General features: G+C 34.2%; 1 protein-coding gene across 1 annotated transcript; it reads right to left on the bottom strand.

Annotated features, from left to right (window-relative positions):
- Window positions 1-2,209: 2,209 nt before the first annotated feature.
- LOC110696708 lies at window positions 2,210-3,610 on the bottom strand. Its single transcript, XM_021874062.1, has 3 exons — window positions 3,169-3,610; window positions 2,879-3,057; window positions 2,210-2,788 (listed from the first exon to the last, which is right to left on the bottom strand). The coding sequence occupies exons 1-3, from the start codon at window positions 3,608-3,610 to the stop codon at window positions 2,210-2,212; spliced, it is 1,200 nt and encodes a 399-aa protein (XP_021729754.1).
- Between the last annotated feature and the right edge of the window lie 12,891 nt (window positions 3,611-16,501).

Genomic DNA, 16,501 nt, shown 5'->3' with positions numbered 1-16,501 from the left:
TTGATAAAAAAAAAAAAATAGTGGATGAATAGTTTATGTAAAAATAATGGACGTGAGAGGAGAATTATTAAATGTGTGAAATATTCCATTTAAGAAAGTGTTGAAATTCAAAAAAACAAAGAGAATACCATTTTTTTTTTTTTTTTGGTGAACGAGAGGGGAAACCCCGAACAAACGCAACAAACAAAGAAGAAATAGAGAAAAACAAACAACAAAAACAAAAGCAAAAGCAAAAAGAAAAACAAAACTAACACAAACTAGTCCTTCTTCCTAGGAACAAGTCAAGCTAGCGCCACTCCACTAAGGTCCTCCAATAAAACGGCCTGAAGATCCCTCAGGATTGCTTCAAAAATCACCACTTTTGGCTCGAGTGAACTCCAAAGTTAGCTAACCAATCCGCGGTCCGATTAGCTTCCATTAGTAGTGGTTGATACACACTTCCCACCCTTGACGCAAAATGATGGCTTTACACTTTCAAAACCATGTGAATATAAGGGGAATGAGGTGGGCATTGCTCCACCAACATCCTAACAACACACTCAAAATCAATAGAGACCAAGAGCTTTCTATGGCCACTATTCCAGGCAAGCGCAAGTCCATGGAGAACTCCTAGCAGTTTAGCTTTTGTGTTTGAGCATACTCTACAATTAGAAGCAATAATTTCATAAAACTCACCGCCACTTCCACGAATCAGGCCAACAACACCAGCTTGACCTGGGTTGCCTTTTGAAGCCCCATCATTGTTAAGTTTCACCCAACCAATTCTTGGCACTTCCCATCTAATGAAGACTTCCTCCCTTTTCTTATCCATTTCATCATCAAAGATTAGGGAGTTACTAATAGCTTGATTTATATCTTCAACTCTAGCTTTGATAAAAGTTGCTTGGTCAAGAGGAAGATTAGCCTCCCTAGCAAAAACTCTTTCGTTTCTCCACCTCCATAACCACCAACAACACACAGCAAAAATAGTCGAGCGAAATTCAGCAGCAATCGAGTGTTGGGGGGTAATATTCTGCACAATCTATTCATGGCAAGGCATAGAATTCCTTACCTCAATATCATTCCATCCTAGCTTACACCAAATCCTAATTGCAGTTGAGTAGTATCAAAGTATATGCTCAAGGTTTTCCTCAGCAGCCCCACAAGTGCAACGAGGGTCATTAGTCAGCTTTCTAATAAACCTATTCGAGTTTGTCATTAAACGATCTCACACCGCAAGCCATAAGAACATTCTTATTTTCTGTGGCACTCTAGCCTTCCAAATGCTGCGCCAAATTTGAATTTGTTCAGCACTCACCTCTTCACTTTTACGCATAATTTTGATGGCTGAATTAATAGTGAAAGCATCCGTGGGTGAACCATTCCAATAAATCTCATCAATCGCATCCTCATCATCAAATAAATCATGCACAACAATAGCTTCAAGTATCTCAGCATCTAAGAAATCCGCAAAAGATCAAACTTCCATCCTGTATTCTGGTCTCAAAAATCCTTCATCAGTATTTCTTGCGTAGCCAATGGAGGGGTAGGGTCAGCTATATCTAGAAGGGGTTTCTTCAGCACCCATTGATGCTTCCAATAAAGAGTACACTCTTCATTCCCCACAGCCTTATTCAAACCCCTCGTAAGCACATCGATATTTTCCACAATGCCTTTCCAAGCATTCGATGTATCGTTCTTCTTTTTAACATATCAGTGTCACATTGACCTTCACAATATTTGTTGCGAAGCACTCTAGACCACAATGATTCGGCCTCCGCTAAAACTCTCCAACCTAACTTAGCCAAGAAGGCTGCATTAGCTTGCCTCATAGACCACAATCCAAGTCCTCCCTCACCTCTCGGCTTAGTTACTGTTTCCCATGCCACAAGATGGATTTTGCGATGTTCATCATCTCCACCCCACAAGAAACGCCTAGTCTTTTTGTCAATCTCATCACAAATAGACCTTGGGACCTTAGCCGATTGCATTGTATAATATGGAATTGAGGATAAACATGCTTGGGCTAGAGTATTTCTCCCAGCCAATGAAAGCATTTTCGATCTCCATTTTCTCAACTTAGCATCAATCTTTTCAACAAGATATTAATAATCTTGTTTTGTGGTTCTACTATTGATAGTTGGGACCCCTAAATACCTCCCCAGATCATCAGTGACAGTCATATTCAGCTCATCACAAATAGCTGCTCGAACTTCATGGTTAGTATTATTTAAAAAGAAGATGCAGCGCAGAACTTATCAAGGCACCTTTTCATACACATTGCTTGCTCAACTGAGGCCTCACAAAATAAAATTAAATCGTCGGCGAAAGCGAGATGCGAAATATCAGGTCCTCTTCTACTAGCCCTCGCTGCCTTCCAAGCAACCAGTTTCACTTCATGCTCAATTAAATACGCAAGCCGTTCCATACAAATAACATATAGGTAAGGGGATAATGGATCCTCTTGCCTAATGCCTTGACTAGGGGTAAAACTTCTCGTTGGCTCACCATTCCACAAAATTTGGAGCTTAGCTGAAGACACACAATTCATCACTACATCTACCATAGCTTGAGGGAGACGAAGTTCTAGAAGAGATTCTCTAATAAATGACCTACATAGCCTATCATAGGCTTTCTCGAAGTCGATTTTCATAGCCATCAAACCAATCTTGCCTTGCTTGTGCCTCACAATATGTAGCATCTCTTGAACAATAATAATATTGTCCGTAATTTGCCTCTGCGGAACAAAGCTACATTGAGTGGGGGAAATAAGAGTCGGAAGAAGAGGCTTCAACCTATTAATAATCACCTTAGTCACAATTTTATAAGTGATGTTGCATAATCCAATAGGACAGAATTGATTCGGCTTTTACGGGGTTTCAATCTTCGGAATAAGTACCAAGTACTCATCATTCAACCCCTTAAGAAAAGCTCTGTCCTCCAACACATCCTTGACTAGGTTAATCACACCCGGTGTCACCAAGTCCCAATATTGTTGATAAAAGAGGGGCTGAATACTGTCAGGCCCAGGTGCCTTGACTGGTTTCATCCCCATAAGAACCCTCTTAATTTCACAATCTGCAAAAGGGCGTGAAATAACACTCAAATCCCCAGCCTCAATATAGGGAAACTAATCAAGCAGCAACTTTTCCCCTATAAATGGAGCAGGTTCTTCTTAAAATAAATCACCAAAAAAATTCACTACCATAGATTTCACGCGGTTAGGGCATTGAATCCAATTTCCATCACCGTCTTGCAAAGTTTCAATACGATTCCTTCTTCTCCTCATAATGGTTGACAAATGAAAATATCTCGTGTTTCTATCACCATCAGGTATAGCCTCAACACTTGATTTTTGGAACCATAACATCTCCTCTTGATTGAGCACATCATCCATTTCACGATGCAGGGAAGCCTCAAGTTTAATAAGATGTCGATCCCTCCGCAAAGCAAGCTTTTTTTGAATTCCTTCAAGCCTTGCCCACAATTTGGACTTCTTTCGAAATATGTTGTGAAATACTTCTCTGTTCCAACCCGATAGAAAATCCCCAAATTGCTTGAGAAATGGAATAAGCGGCGCATTGTTATCCCACTTAGCTCTAATAATTTCATCAAATTTCTCATGACTCATCCACACAGCTTGAAATCAAAAAGGCTTGATAGGAGTACGTAGGAATATGAGCAAATCCGTTCGTACTAATCAAAATAGGGCAGTGATCACTCTTAGCTTTTGGCAAATTCATAAGAGCTCCCTCATCAAATCGAGCCCTCCAATCAACATTTACCAAACCTTGATCCAATCTAGTAGATTAAAAAGTTGCAGAGCTATTACCTCTAAATCATGTATGCTCCGGGCCCGAACAACCTAAATCAATAAGCTTGTTGGTGGCTATCCATTCAGCAAAATTTTTACAACAACGCACCATCTCCGAGCTACCCACACCATTCCTTTCTCTCATACTACCTGTCTCATTAAAGTCTCCAGCCATTAACCATGGCCCATTATAGTTGTTTTTAATTTGTTCTAAAGCCTCTCATAATTGTTTCCGAATTGCAGAATCTGGGCTTGCATACACAGCAGAGAACAACCATGGGTCTCCCCCAATTTTCTTTATTTCTACAGTAAGATGTTGAGAATGGCTACCATATTATGTTACAGCTACCACCTATGCCCTCCAGAAAGGCCAAATTCCACCAACAAAACCTTGAGCCTTCACCCTCATTTGACCCGAAAAACCAATTCTATCATAAACACTTTGAGCTTGAGCCCCGCTAATATAAGTTTCCATCAGGGCAAGAACAGTAATATTATTGATACGAATCAACTCCTTCATGACCGACACTTTATTACCAACTCCTTGCACATTCCAAACCAATATTTTGATAGACATATTAAAAATAGGAAATTGAGGATATCGATCATAAATGTTCAAGGGAACGTTAGGCAGAAGAGATAGATACGCTTCCATCAACGCTCTCAGAGGACCCACCGTCTTGAACGGAATCATAAACGTGGCAGGTACGAATTCACTTGAAAATGCACTATATTTACCAGGGGATGGCTGGTTACCATCGTCGGACCCTCCGTGTTGTAGTGAATGAAGGTGTTGTATGATGGGGGGATTCGAGTTTCCAGACACCCTGGGACATTGCTCGGATTCATGATGTTGCACACTCAAGGAATCCGAGTTGCTATCACTCTCAACAGTTTTAGACCGAAGGGCTGAAGGAGTGACCGAAGCTATTTCATAAACATTCTCCTTCCCAGAATACCGAGGCTTGGAATAAGGAAAGGAATTTTTAAGGAAAGGAATATTTTATTATTTCTCTTTCTTCCTTTAAACCCACTAAAATATTTTATCATTTTCTATTCCTTTTATGGTCGTTATTAGCACAATAGTTTTATCTGTCTTATCCCTAAGGAGGAGAATGCAAATACTTGCCAGCAATTCAGGCCAATTGGCTGCGCTCTATAACACTTTGTACAAAGTCATTTCAAAATGTATGGTCCATCGAGTGAAATCTATAGGGAATGAAGAAGCGCGACAAGCGATAAAGAGCAATGTTATAAAATTTTGGGAAAATGCAGGAGTGATGAGAATTCTAATAAGTATAAAGAAGCTAGAAGAAAAACAAAGACGAATGTACGAGATGTGAGAGCAAAGGTGAATCGAAACCTTTATTAAAGCTTCGATACGAAGGAAGGGAAAATATTCATTTTAGACTTGCTCGTTGTAGAGATTGAAAGACGCAAGAAATTGGAAAAGTCAAGTGTGTGAAGGATATTGACCAAAACATTTTTGTGGAGACAAGGAGATACATGATGGATGAAGGTCTTAATTTGATAAGCTATTCAACGGAGATCGAACCCAAGATATTGGTGATACAAGTGTCCCTCATGACATGATTAATCAGGAGTTTATGCGAAGGGTTCAAAAGGGGGAAGTCAAAATGGCAATAAAAAAAATTGGATTGAAGAAAGCAGTTGGCATGATGATAATCCTATTGAGGTTTGCATATGTTTGAGAAAAAGAGGAATTGAATGAATAACAACTTTTTTCAACAAGATTTGAGGATGGATGTAATAAGTTGTAATGAAATATTTTTAAACTCAATTATTATTTTGGATTTTGGATAAGATTAATTATCCATTAAATATTTTTATAAAAACTGAATTATGTACACATTTCGGATATTTTAATTAGCAAAATTATATTTCCTATTTTATTAATTAGGGGGCTAAATTTCCTAAATCGGATTTTCTAAGTTAATAAGGTTAGTTTAAAGTAAAGACTTTCTAATTAATTATTTTCTACAAAATGAATTGTTTACATAATAATTTTTGGATCTTTAAAACTAACAAAAATTGGTCTTGATTAGCATAAGACGTCCGAAATTTAATTATTTGTTATTTTTTGGAAAAGACTAATTATTTGTTAATTTTTGTAATTTAATTACCTTCCTTAAATCTTCTTATTTTCCTAAATTTTCTTATTCCAATCTTACAAATATATGACCATGAATTATCTTGCCTTATGTTGCCTTTTGATTATCCTTCAAGCAAGCATAATTACCATCTTTTATTTCATAATCAACAACTTACCATAATTCCTTATTTATCTGATCACCAAAAACTGTTCTTTCCTAAACTTTTAGCTCTCTTTTCCAAATAATTTCATAAACCAAAATTACTTAAATTCTTCCTACAAAATATCGTCTCATTCCTACATTCATGAGCCTATAGATACCCCTTCAAACTAATGCAAAAACTCACTCAAAAATAAACCTCATAACCTCTCTTTTTTCCGATCCCCTTATTTCCCACGGTTTTCTTCCTTTTTCTCTCGGCTTTGTTGCGCCACCACCACCTACCACCACCGTTTTCCACCTCCATTGTCAGCCAACATTGACCAGCAGCCACTATCGACCAGCAGCCACAATTCGTCCCTCCTTCTCTCTTCTTCTTTTTGGTTTTCAATTTCTCTCTTCTCTTAATTAATTAATTATTATTATAATAATTATTATTATTATTATTATTATTATTATTATGATTATTATTTATTATTATTATTATTATTATTATTATTATTATTATTATTCTTATTCTTATTCTTATTCTTATTCTTATTCTTATTATTATTATTATTATTATTATTATTATTATTATTATTGTTATTATTATTATTATTATTATTATTATTATTATTATGGTTTTATATATAATTATAAATAGTCCTTAATTAAATAAAATTAGAAAATTAATCAAAGTTTATTAAAATGAATTTTAATGATTCATGTACATAGAATTGGGAGTTTATTTTAATTGTTGTGATTATTTGATGACATTATATTAATTAAGGTTATATTTATTTGTAAGGTGTTCTTGATAAGGGTGCTTGAGTTCTTTGTGTGTTTTCTAAGCGAGGGATCAAGGTACATTTTAGGTGTCTAGATGCTTTATTAAAGTGCTTTGAATTGATCAATATGTTTATGTGAAATTGGATGTAAATGAATGTTTTGAATTGTGGTTTCAATATCATTTTTTATGAATATAATTAAATATCTTTGATGAATTGATTTAAATATAATGTTTTGAATGGTTTTAATTATTTATCATGCTTTGAGGAATCAATTTGAATATCATGTTTTGTATTAAATAAAAAGTTTTAATCTTGAAAGGAAGAATTACTGATTTTTTGAAAAGTTATTTTTATGTGATTAATTTTCAAGTATTTTAATTAATTGATGATTTATCAAAAGAAATTATTGAATTATTATTTAAAGGAAAATTTGTCAGAAATAAGTCAACCTCTATTCGGTCTTCTCAAAACAAGTTAAGCTTTCGATTAACTTAAAATAAGTCGACCTTTGTTACTCCTCCACTTTAAATGCGTTTTATTACCGGTGACCTGCTATAGAAATATTAGTAGGTAATTTTTTTTCCTTTTTATTTATCTCTAATTCCCACATTTCTTAAAAAATATATTAATTAAAAGAAAACAACCACCCACCACCAGACCCTCACAAGATCTAGTTGTATCACCTAATCAAAAGTGTTTCCTAAACTCCTCGAACTAATATAGATAGGGAAGTAGGGTCGAATCCATAGGGAAACAGTGTTCGTTTATTATTAATAAATGGTTATAATCTAAATTACCAAGTAATCAGTGCGATTTTATGTGAATTAAACTGAGAGATATAATTAAACTAAGCAATTAAAACTAAGAGAATATCAATAAAATAAAGCCTAGGGCATAGGTTCACCAATAGATAATATTATGGGATGAAAGACGACAATCAATTATCAATGCATAAATAATTAACCAGATTATAAAGGGTTTTCGCTACATATTACAATCACATAATTAATCTAGCGATATTAAATCGCATTTCTCGAATCTTGACTTAATCATTTATAAATTAACATGCCTATTGAAACTAAGCCTTAACATCAATTCTCATCCGTCGACTCTCGAATAAATATTGTGTAACTCATACAATTAAACCAGGCCAAATCTAATTGCATAGCATTAAATGAATAAATAGAAAATTAATCTAAACATTAACAATCAACAAAAATGAATCATCCTGGAAAGCGCCTCTTAATAAGGGAAGTTAACAATGCAAGACTAGGAATATCCCCCTATTAACAGTTGGGAATATGTCATTGTTGTTTACAAGGCCTCTCGAAGAGCAAGACTGTCAAAATTCATGGCCATGCTCAGATGGATTTTATAAATCATCTACTTATTGACAGTCGGACTTGGAAATCGAGAAACACTTCTGGAAGTAATAAGGATGACGAAGAATCTTACCTTATAGTTCGTGAAGAAGAATTAAGTGAGATAGGAAAATAGGCTATACACAAATAGCACACTTGTCCGGAAGAACAAGTGGGAGATTGAAAGGAATGGTGTTTTTCGAACAAGTGTATTATTCCGATAGAGGGTTCGAAACTAATTAAGAAAGCTAATTATTCAGTGACGTCAAGTGATCAGAATGCATAGCTGGAAGCCGCATTCGATTAATAATATTAATGTATAATTAATATAATAGCTTGCTCTTGACCCAGCCCGCAATGGCACAAGCACCAGCAGTGAGCTGGGCTTATGAGGCAGGCCCAGCTAAAGGCCAAGGCTGTCAGCACGACACACTTTGAGGCCCAAGGCTAGGGGCACGCCGTGCACATGGGGTTGTTGGGGCTTGCTTGCTCTCTAAGGGGAGGGTTTGTGGTCCTTACCTACTCCCTCCCTTATGTTGACACTTGTCATTTTACTATTGTATAGCTTATTTAATTTAATTTAGAATTAAATTAATTGCTTACTTTCTCATTTCACCAACTCTCCCACATGGAAAGTTGATGGAAACTCATGAGAGTTTTTCCCGATAAATACCCACCTTGGGTAATGGGAACACTCACTTGAGTAGAACTCAAAAGGAATCTCCTATTAAGTGAGAAAGCCTTAAGCTCGTAAAACTCTAGTAATTTTGGTCTAGCCCCGTCTAAGCTACGAGGTAGGGGCCAGTTCGGTAATCGAGGGTGTGAGACATTGGTGGTCTTAAATTTGCGGGGCTTGAAGTTTTCCAAGTCCGAGCTTGAGTTGCGAGCGAAGCACGCATCAAGGGTGAGCTTCTTTCTCTATCTTCTCTTTATGTTTTTGTGTTTTCTTTATTTACATGCTATTTTGTTATGTTGTAATTATTATGCATGCGATCCGATTTATCGGATTTTGTTTTCATGCAATGTCGGACACCGCAAAACCTAACAAGAATAACCCAAAAGTACCCTGTATAGTCCCTGTTCACGGCATGACGGTAGAGTACAATCAAATTAAACTAATCATTAAGCAAGAATAGTGTTTCACTCATGTCAAATGAATCCACCAATATATTTGGAAGCACTATATTTGAACTTCAAAGTAGGTCAAAGGTCGATCATGTATCATTCATACATATCCATGTGATTGACTAAACATCTCTTTGTCCCTATAGCCCATGAAACCGCGCTATCAATCAACATGCTAGTTCATTTATTGATATCATTTATATCCAATTTACTGATTTCGAACTAGGAACTTAAAATAATTTATGAATTTTCAATCACCAATTCAGGTATTTGATGATCCCAACAATTCATAATTATTTGGATATTTAATACTAAACCATGATTAAATAAGATTGGAACTTTATTTCAATTAATAAACATAGGGAAACATGACTGATGATTTTGCTATTGTGACTCCCTAACACACAATCAAAACCATCCACCATCATGTTAATTTCAAATAAGCAGCCTTTTGTGTCTTTAGGCTATTGTAATAGTTTAGTTAATACAATTTATGAGACATTCTGATAAACATGAATTTTGAAACTTCTAAATTTTATACTAATATTCAACTCCATATACTAAGAATCTTCTTTCATCCTTCCGCAAGGAGTTTAGGAAATTCTAAATTGTATTCCAATGTTGCATTGGTTTTCGATTGAAATCTATCACCACATATTCTCATAGCATGTAAGTCAAATTGACAAGTGTAGTCTATGACACGCATGATGTATCCTTTGCAAAATGCACAAGGAATATCACTCATCCCTTAATTTCATCATCAGCCTTTCTAAAAGCACTGAATCTTGTTAAGCAATGTGTCATGTTACATGGGATTGAAACTTCTTTTAATATAATGTTGGACATCATAAGAATCTTATCAACATAACTTTCTTAACTAAGCTCAAACATCCTTTAATATCTCTCTATAGATCTTGATTCCCAACTGTACTCATCCTTCTCTTTAAGATTTTTCATACAAAATGCATTAGCCATCGCTTGACCCTTCAAGCATTGAATAATCACTTTTTGTAAGAAATATGTCATCTATATACTAGACAAGAAGACTGAATGGTTCCCACTAAACATCTTGTATACACAAGACCTTCATTTATGAGAATATCAACTAATTTGATCAACACATTAAATTGAAAATTCTAGGTCCATGATGCTTACTTTGATCCATAAATGGACCTCTTATGCATCCTTAGGATTATTTGATTTTAAAAACCATTCTGATTGTGTCACATACAAATCTTCTTTCATGAACCATTTCAAGAAATCATTTTTGAAAACCATCTACTAAATCTCATAAGTTAGAAATCACTAGAATATCTTTAATAGATCTTGGCTACATAACTAATGTAAAGGTTTTATCATAGTCATACTATGAATTCATTGAATCCTTTAAAAAGTCTTTGCTTTGATTAGAAAGCATTTTTCTTTCTTATCTGTTTTGCTTGTAATGAGTCTTACCCAATTGCAAATTAATCAAGTGTCGCACACTTGCTTACAGACTTAGAAATTGCAAATTTCCATGGTTTTTAAATCACTTGGAGTTACAACTTGTTAAATCATCTTTATTGATTTCATGATCATTATGTTCCAAAATTAATATTTTAGAACCTTTAGTGAATATGAAATCATATTTCTTTGGCTAAGTTTTAGATATTCTAGTCATTATTGTGGGGTTTAACACAACAAATGAAAACTTATACAACAAATTGTTTAATAATCAATGAGAAACGACAATAGAGGGTGTGCACTTGGAATGTACTACCTTCGACACATGGTTATTATTCCCATTACACTTAATGAGACCACGTGTTGTCATTTATAACATTGTTGTCGAGTAGTTCTCGAACATATTTGAGACTCTCAAACTATCTTTTCTTGAACTCCTTCAAGGCTCTCGAACTCATTCAAGATTCATGTAATCCCACTTGCCTTCTTGAAGAGGCACATTAGCATGGGGTGAACTAACCATGGTTTAAACCATGTTTTTTTGTTGTTTTTCTCGAACTCTTTCGAGATTTATATAACTCTCACTTAACCTTTTGGAAATAACATCTTTTCCATAAAGTCACCTACTTAAGCAACACAAATTTTGTGCTAAGTATGACTTGTGTATTAATCCCCCATGCTCTGTATAGGAATCGAACAAGCATTAAATGGTTTAATATAGTTTTTATCCCTTGTTTTGTAGAAAAACTTTACAAAAACGTTTCTTATCCATATCACATATGAAGTTTTTGCTACATTTTGATTTGACGTATGTAGTCTTGTTTAGTGTTATAGCTCATTTTATAGCATATATACCTAGAATGATAGTTAGAATATAGGTAATTTCATCCATTATCAAATTATATCTCATATAGATTGATAGCTCCTTTCACAAACACTTCACAAGGTTTTACTTTGGAGTTTGTTGTAAAAGAATCTCACAACTCTTGGATGTTCATTAAGGTCTTGGCTAAAATTCTTTTTATTACAATCATGTCGCGAAGTTTGAATATCTTGCAAAGTAAATACCTTGACTCAAACTTTCATCATGGATCGAACCTCTAACAATGTTCAATTTCTCCTTTCTGACACACCGATTAATTGTGGTGTTCCAGGAGGAGTTAATTGTGAAAGAATTTCACAATTCCTTAATCATTAAATTCTTAGCTCAAATGCTTGCCACCATGATCGGATCATAGCGCTTTAATTGTTTTGACAAGTTGATTCTGGACTTCATTCTAGACCTTTTGAACTTTTCAAAATTATCACACTTATTCTTCAACTAAGCACAAGTGATCATATCATATATGAAGTTTCATTGTCTGTCTCTAGCCATTGAATCTTAGGTTTTCTTACATCGATATGTAATGAAGTTTCATTGTCCGTCTCTAGCCATTAAATCTTAGGTTTTCTTACATCGATATGTACAACCTCGAGTTCACATCATCATTTCTCTAAAGGATGACTTGTCAAATTTTCAAATTAGAATGATGTTTACATATATCGATAGATTCATAATTGTAGGGAATTTTTCCTTTCCATACATGTGGATCATGTTTTTAGGCATGCCGGTGCTCCTAGGAAAAGAAGCTATAGAAAAAGAGTCGCCAACAAGTTTTAGGAACTTGTAAACCGTTCATGATTGTGAAGGTTACACCCCATTCACAATCACAGAGATTGCTAAATCCATAGTGGTTTGGAACCATGACAGGATATTCAGGGATGATGGTACGAACTTGACTTTCAAGAGAGGTCAAACCCGCCATAAATAGGCCTCTACTTGATTCTTATTGACATTCATGCGCTCTTTTTTTTTATTAATATACATACATCAAATTAATCCTAAGCTTATTTAATCTATGTCGGTTAATTATTAATGCACAATTAAGTCTAATACTTGTGATCACTTGAATTAAATTCATATTGAACCTAAATCCAATTATTAATTATCTAATTAGGCGTGGTTTCAATTACAAATTCCCTTTAAACCTGCAAAAAGAGGCGTGATCAAGCAATAACAACATATCATCGACAATCAAGCAACATAGCATTATCATAATAATCATAATCATGAAAATATGGTTAGTAGTAAGATCCTAGGCATGGTACTAAAAAGATTAATAACAATTCTAGCATGTTACTAATAATAAAATCAATGCGTTATCCTAAACATGATTTCTACTCTAAAAATAATTAAATTACTCACTTTGATGCCTCGACTTTCTTGCTACAAAATAATACACACGTTAGTAAACTTCAAGAAAGTAAATCAATAAAGTAGATAATTAATTAGGAATTGAAACATGGATTTGGGTCCAAACCCTCTGAAATATCAACCTTTCACATCAAGGTCGAAGACAACGTCGAGTATGTTTTGGAGTATTCGAATCATGTAAAGGATGTATGGTGAATGATTGGGATGTGTTTAGGTTAAGAACATGGGTTTTAGGAATTTTGGGTTTATTGAATTCTCTCTCAAATTCTTGTTGTGGGTTATTGATGATTGTTGTGTCCTTCAAATGGGGGAAAACGACCTCTATTTATATGAAAAAAGAGAGTTGAATGATCGGAAAAAGATTAGAAGTTCTGAATGTAATATAACTTCTTGTTGAGTCGCGACAGGGTTATCGCGGCGCGATGAACTTGTCGCTGCGCGATTGTTCATAAGATAGCAAAGTTCGTAAGGATTTTGTTTTCTGATGGGTTATCTTTGCAAAATATATCTAAACGTCTTTTGAAAAACTAAGGATTATCATAAGAGTTCTATTCAATCTCAAACTCTTGATCTTTATCTTTTGGGAAGGACACATTAGAACCCTCTAGAAGATTCTAGCTAAATTGGGTTAGGAATAAAATATTTAGGCTCCATATAATCATTGGGTCGTACTAAATGTGGGCCTAGGCTTGGTTTGGGTTTGGTTTAGTATTTTGGTAATATCTCACTCGTTTTAAGTCAGATTTGGTCTTATAATATATTGTTGGAAAGATTTTCTCAAGTCCCATCCATCAAAACAATTATTGGGCTGAGAAAAAGGACCAAAATAATAAAGTTGGACATTTTTATGGTTATAGGCATGAAAAGGATGTTTTTTAGGCCAAAAGGCATGAAATGATTCTTTTTGGATTTAAAGATACAAAATGGATCTTTTTTTTGGGTTTAAAGTCATTTTTGGTAAGGTTATAAAAATGGTTAAGGCTTAGGGAAACTTTGCGCGGCTGTTCAACTCCTTGTCGAACTCGTTGATAAAAACGTGAAAGACATTGATCACTAGGTTTGGTGTTTGGGGAGACACGATCAGGAGTCTACATTAATCAAATGATGTTGAAAGTCCATCCCTTTGGATCTTCCGTATGCAATGTTCATCTTTCATTTGAATCAATTGACATTTTAGAGACAATTTATATATATAAAAATGGTTTATCTATATCTATATATAGAACTTTTAACCTATTTAGCTATTCAAAATACACTTTGATTCAAATAAGCACAAAATAAAATTTACTTCATGTTTTGAATATTCAATGCTTAGTCATTACTAATATTGATTGGTGTTTTGATAGTGATAAGAATAAATAAAATTTATTTAATTCTATCTAAATTACAAGGTAAGGTGAGAATGTAAACTTCTACTTGTAAAGTTGCAACTTTGGATTTTAAACTTGTAGATTCTACTTGTGAAGTAGCAACATTTACTTCTAAAATTGTAGATTTATTTCTCCCTTAACCATACTTGTTCTTTTAGTTCAACCGCATTCTCAATGAGAGAACTAAACATGACATCATATGTCCAAGAAGTAGTAATATGCAAAATTAATTTCTATAATATACTTCTTCAATAGGAACATTGTCCTTCTTTTACCTTCCAACTGTATGAGGTAGTTTCTAATCAATTGGAATTGGTCCATTTAATGTAAAAATATTTGTCGTTCATAATAACTTTTAGCATATAAGTAGTTTTATAGGTTTTTGAAGTAGCAACTTGCTTGGATTTCTTAACCTACAACATCTTAATGCAATCCTCATATATTCTTAAACCTTTTCCATTTGAGCCACTTAGAACATTTCTCTTAGGTTCAAAATGATACTTTTCTTAATTGCTTTAAGCACTTTTCATAATTTTGCTAAGTCTATTGAATCATCATTCATAGTAGAGTTTAATCAACAATTCAACTCTATATGAAGTGGATGAAGAATAATGTCATTTGATCAACTTTTGATCATAGGTACTTTCAATCACTTTCTTATATTCAATCACATTGAAGATAAGAGATTTTATTGGAATTTCATACTTGTCTTTTAGAGGGTTCGTACCTCCTATCTCATTCTAACCCTTGAAACACTTTTAAAAAATAAAGATGGTTTTGGTGTTGTACTCAAACATTTTGCATTCTAGAAAACCAACTTAGACATGTGACATGGGTTTCAATTCTAAAACTTGTCCTTTTAGAACCATCTTAAAAAAATTTGAGATATAAGTTAACGGATTATCTTTTAAACTTTTGGGAACTTTTCTCAATTCTATTTCAATTGTGGAGATAATATATATATATATATATATATATATAAATATATATAATAAATATAAATATATAATATATATATATATATATATATAAACCAAGAACATATATATTACTTATAAATGCAAAAATCAACTATGTTTATCTTTAAAGCACCTAGATTAAATCCATAGGAAACTTTAAACACTTTATTTAAAATAATTGTCCCATTTTAATTAAATGATTTCAAGATCCTTTATTTGTGTAATAGTTGACCGGACTAAGGCCATACCATCAAGCAATACATCTTCAAGGTAAGTAAACTCTTTAATAATTGCAACTCTTGGTTGAATAATCAATCATCTCATGTTTAATTATTACCACTTGCTTTAAGATTCTAAATGCTCTAGGTAATCTTTATGAGCACAACCAATTAAATGTGTAAAACTTGATATTCCCCAAATTACCTAAGAAAACAAGTGACACCCTGCGGAGGCAGACCTATCAATCATGATCGAAGGGTTGTTGGGTATATCTCAATTTTTCTGGGACCTAGATTTATTATGTTGTGATTAATTTAGTGAACTCTAGCGCATCATCATCAACATCAATAAATCCTAGCATGCGTAATCTACTAATGCATAAATAAATAAGCACTTTGAACTGGCCTAGATTTGAGGGTTGCGAAAACCCGCAAATATTCGCACCGGTTCAAAACCAAACCAGTGGCATTACTTGTTATTAGCATCGGTTAACCGGTTTCACTAGTTTGGCACCGGTTAACCGGTTCCTTTAATGCCCAAATTTTTTATTTTTTTTTACTTTAAGAAAACTTCCAAGCTACGTCGTTAGCTCTAGAGGAAGTGAAATAGACCCCACCAAAATCAAGGCTATCATGTCCATGCCACCGCCCAAGACCGAGAAGCAAATTCGAGGATACATTGGCCGGTTGCAATACATAAGTAGGTTTATATCAAAACTCCCCATGGTGAGCGAACCAATATTCAAGAAACTCAAGAAGAATGTACTAATGATATGGGACGATGAGTGCCAAGAAGCCTTTGATAAGATCAAAACCTACCTCACAAATCCTCCTGTATTAACGCCAGCACTACCAAACATTCCTCTTTGTCTATACTTGACAGTCACCAAAGAAACAATGGGAGCTATTATTGCACAATAAGTGGAAGGCAA

This window comes from Chenopodium quinoa, unplaced genomic scaffold (assembly GCF_001683475.1).
Source record: "Chenopodium quinoa cultivar QQ74 unplaced genomic scaffold, ASM168347v1, whole genome shotgun sequence".
NCBI lineage: Eukaryota > Viridiplantae > Streptophyta > Magnoliopsida > Caryophyllales > Amaranthaceae > Chenopodium > Chenopodium quinoa.
Note: the sequence above shows the minus strand (reverse complement) of the source record. Positions and strands in the feature narration are given on the sequence as shown.

Bases quoted from the DNA above. Each gene is read 5' to 3' on its own strand.
- LOC110696708 (XM_021874062.1), bottom strand. From the start codon at position 3,610: ATGAGTCATGAGAAATTTGATGAAATTATTAGAGCTAAGTGGGATAAC. The intron at 3,058-3,168 runs GTGATTTATTTT...GCCCTTTTGCAG, and splicing joins TATGGTAGTGAATTTTTTTG to ATTGTGAAATTAAGAGGGTT. The intron at 2,789-2,878 runs GTACTTATTCCG...ATTGTGACTAAG, and splicing joins GGTTGAATGATGAGTACTTG to GTGATTATTAATAGGTTGAA.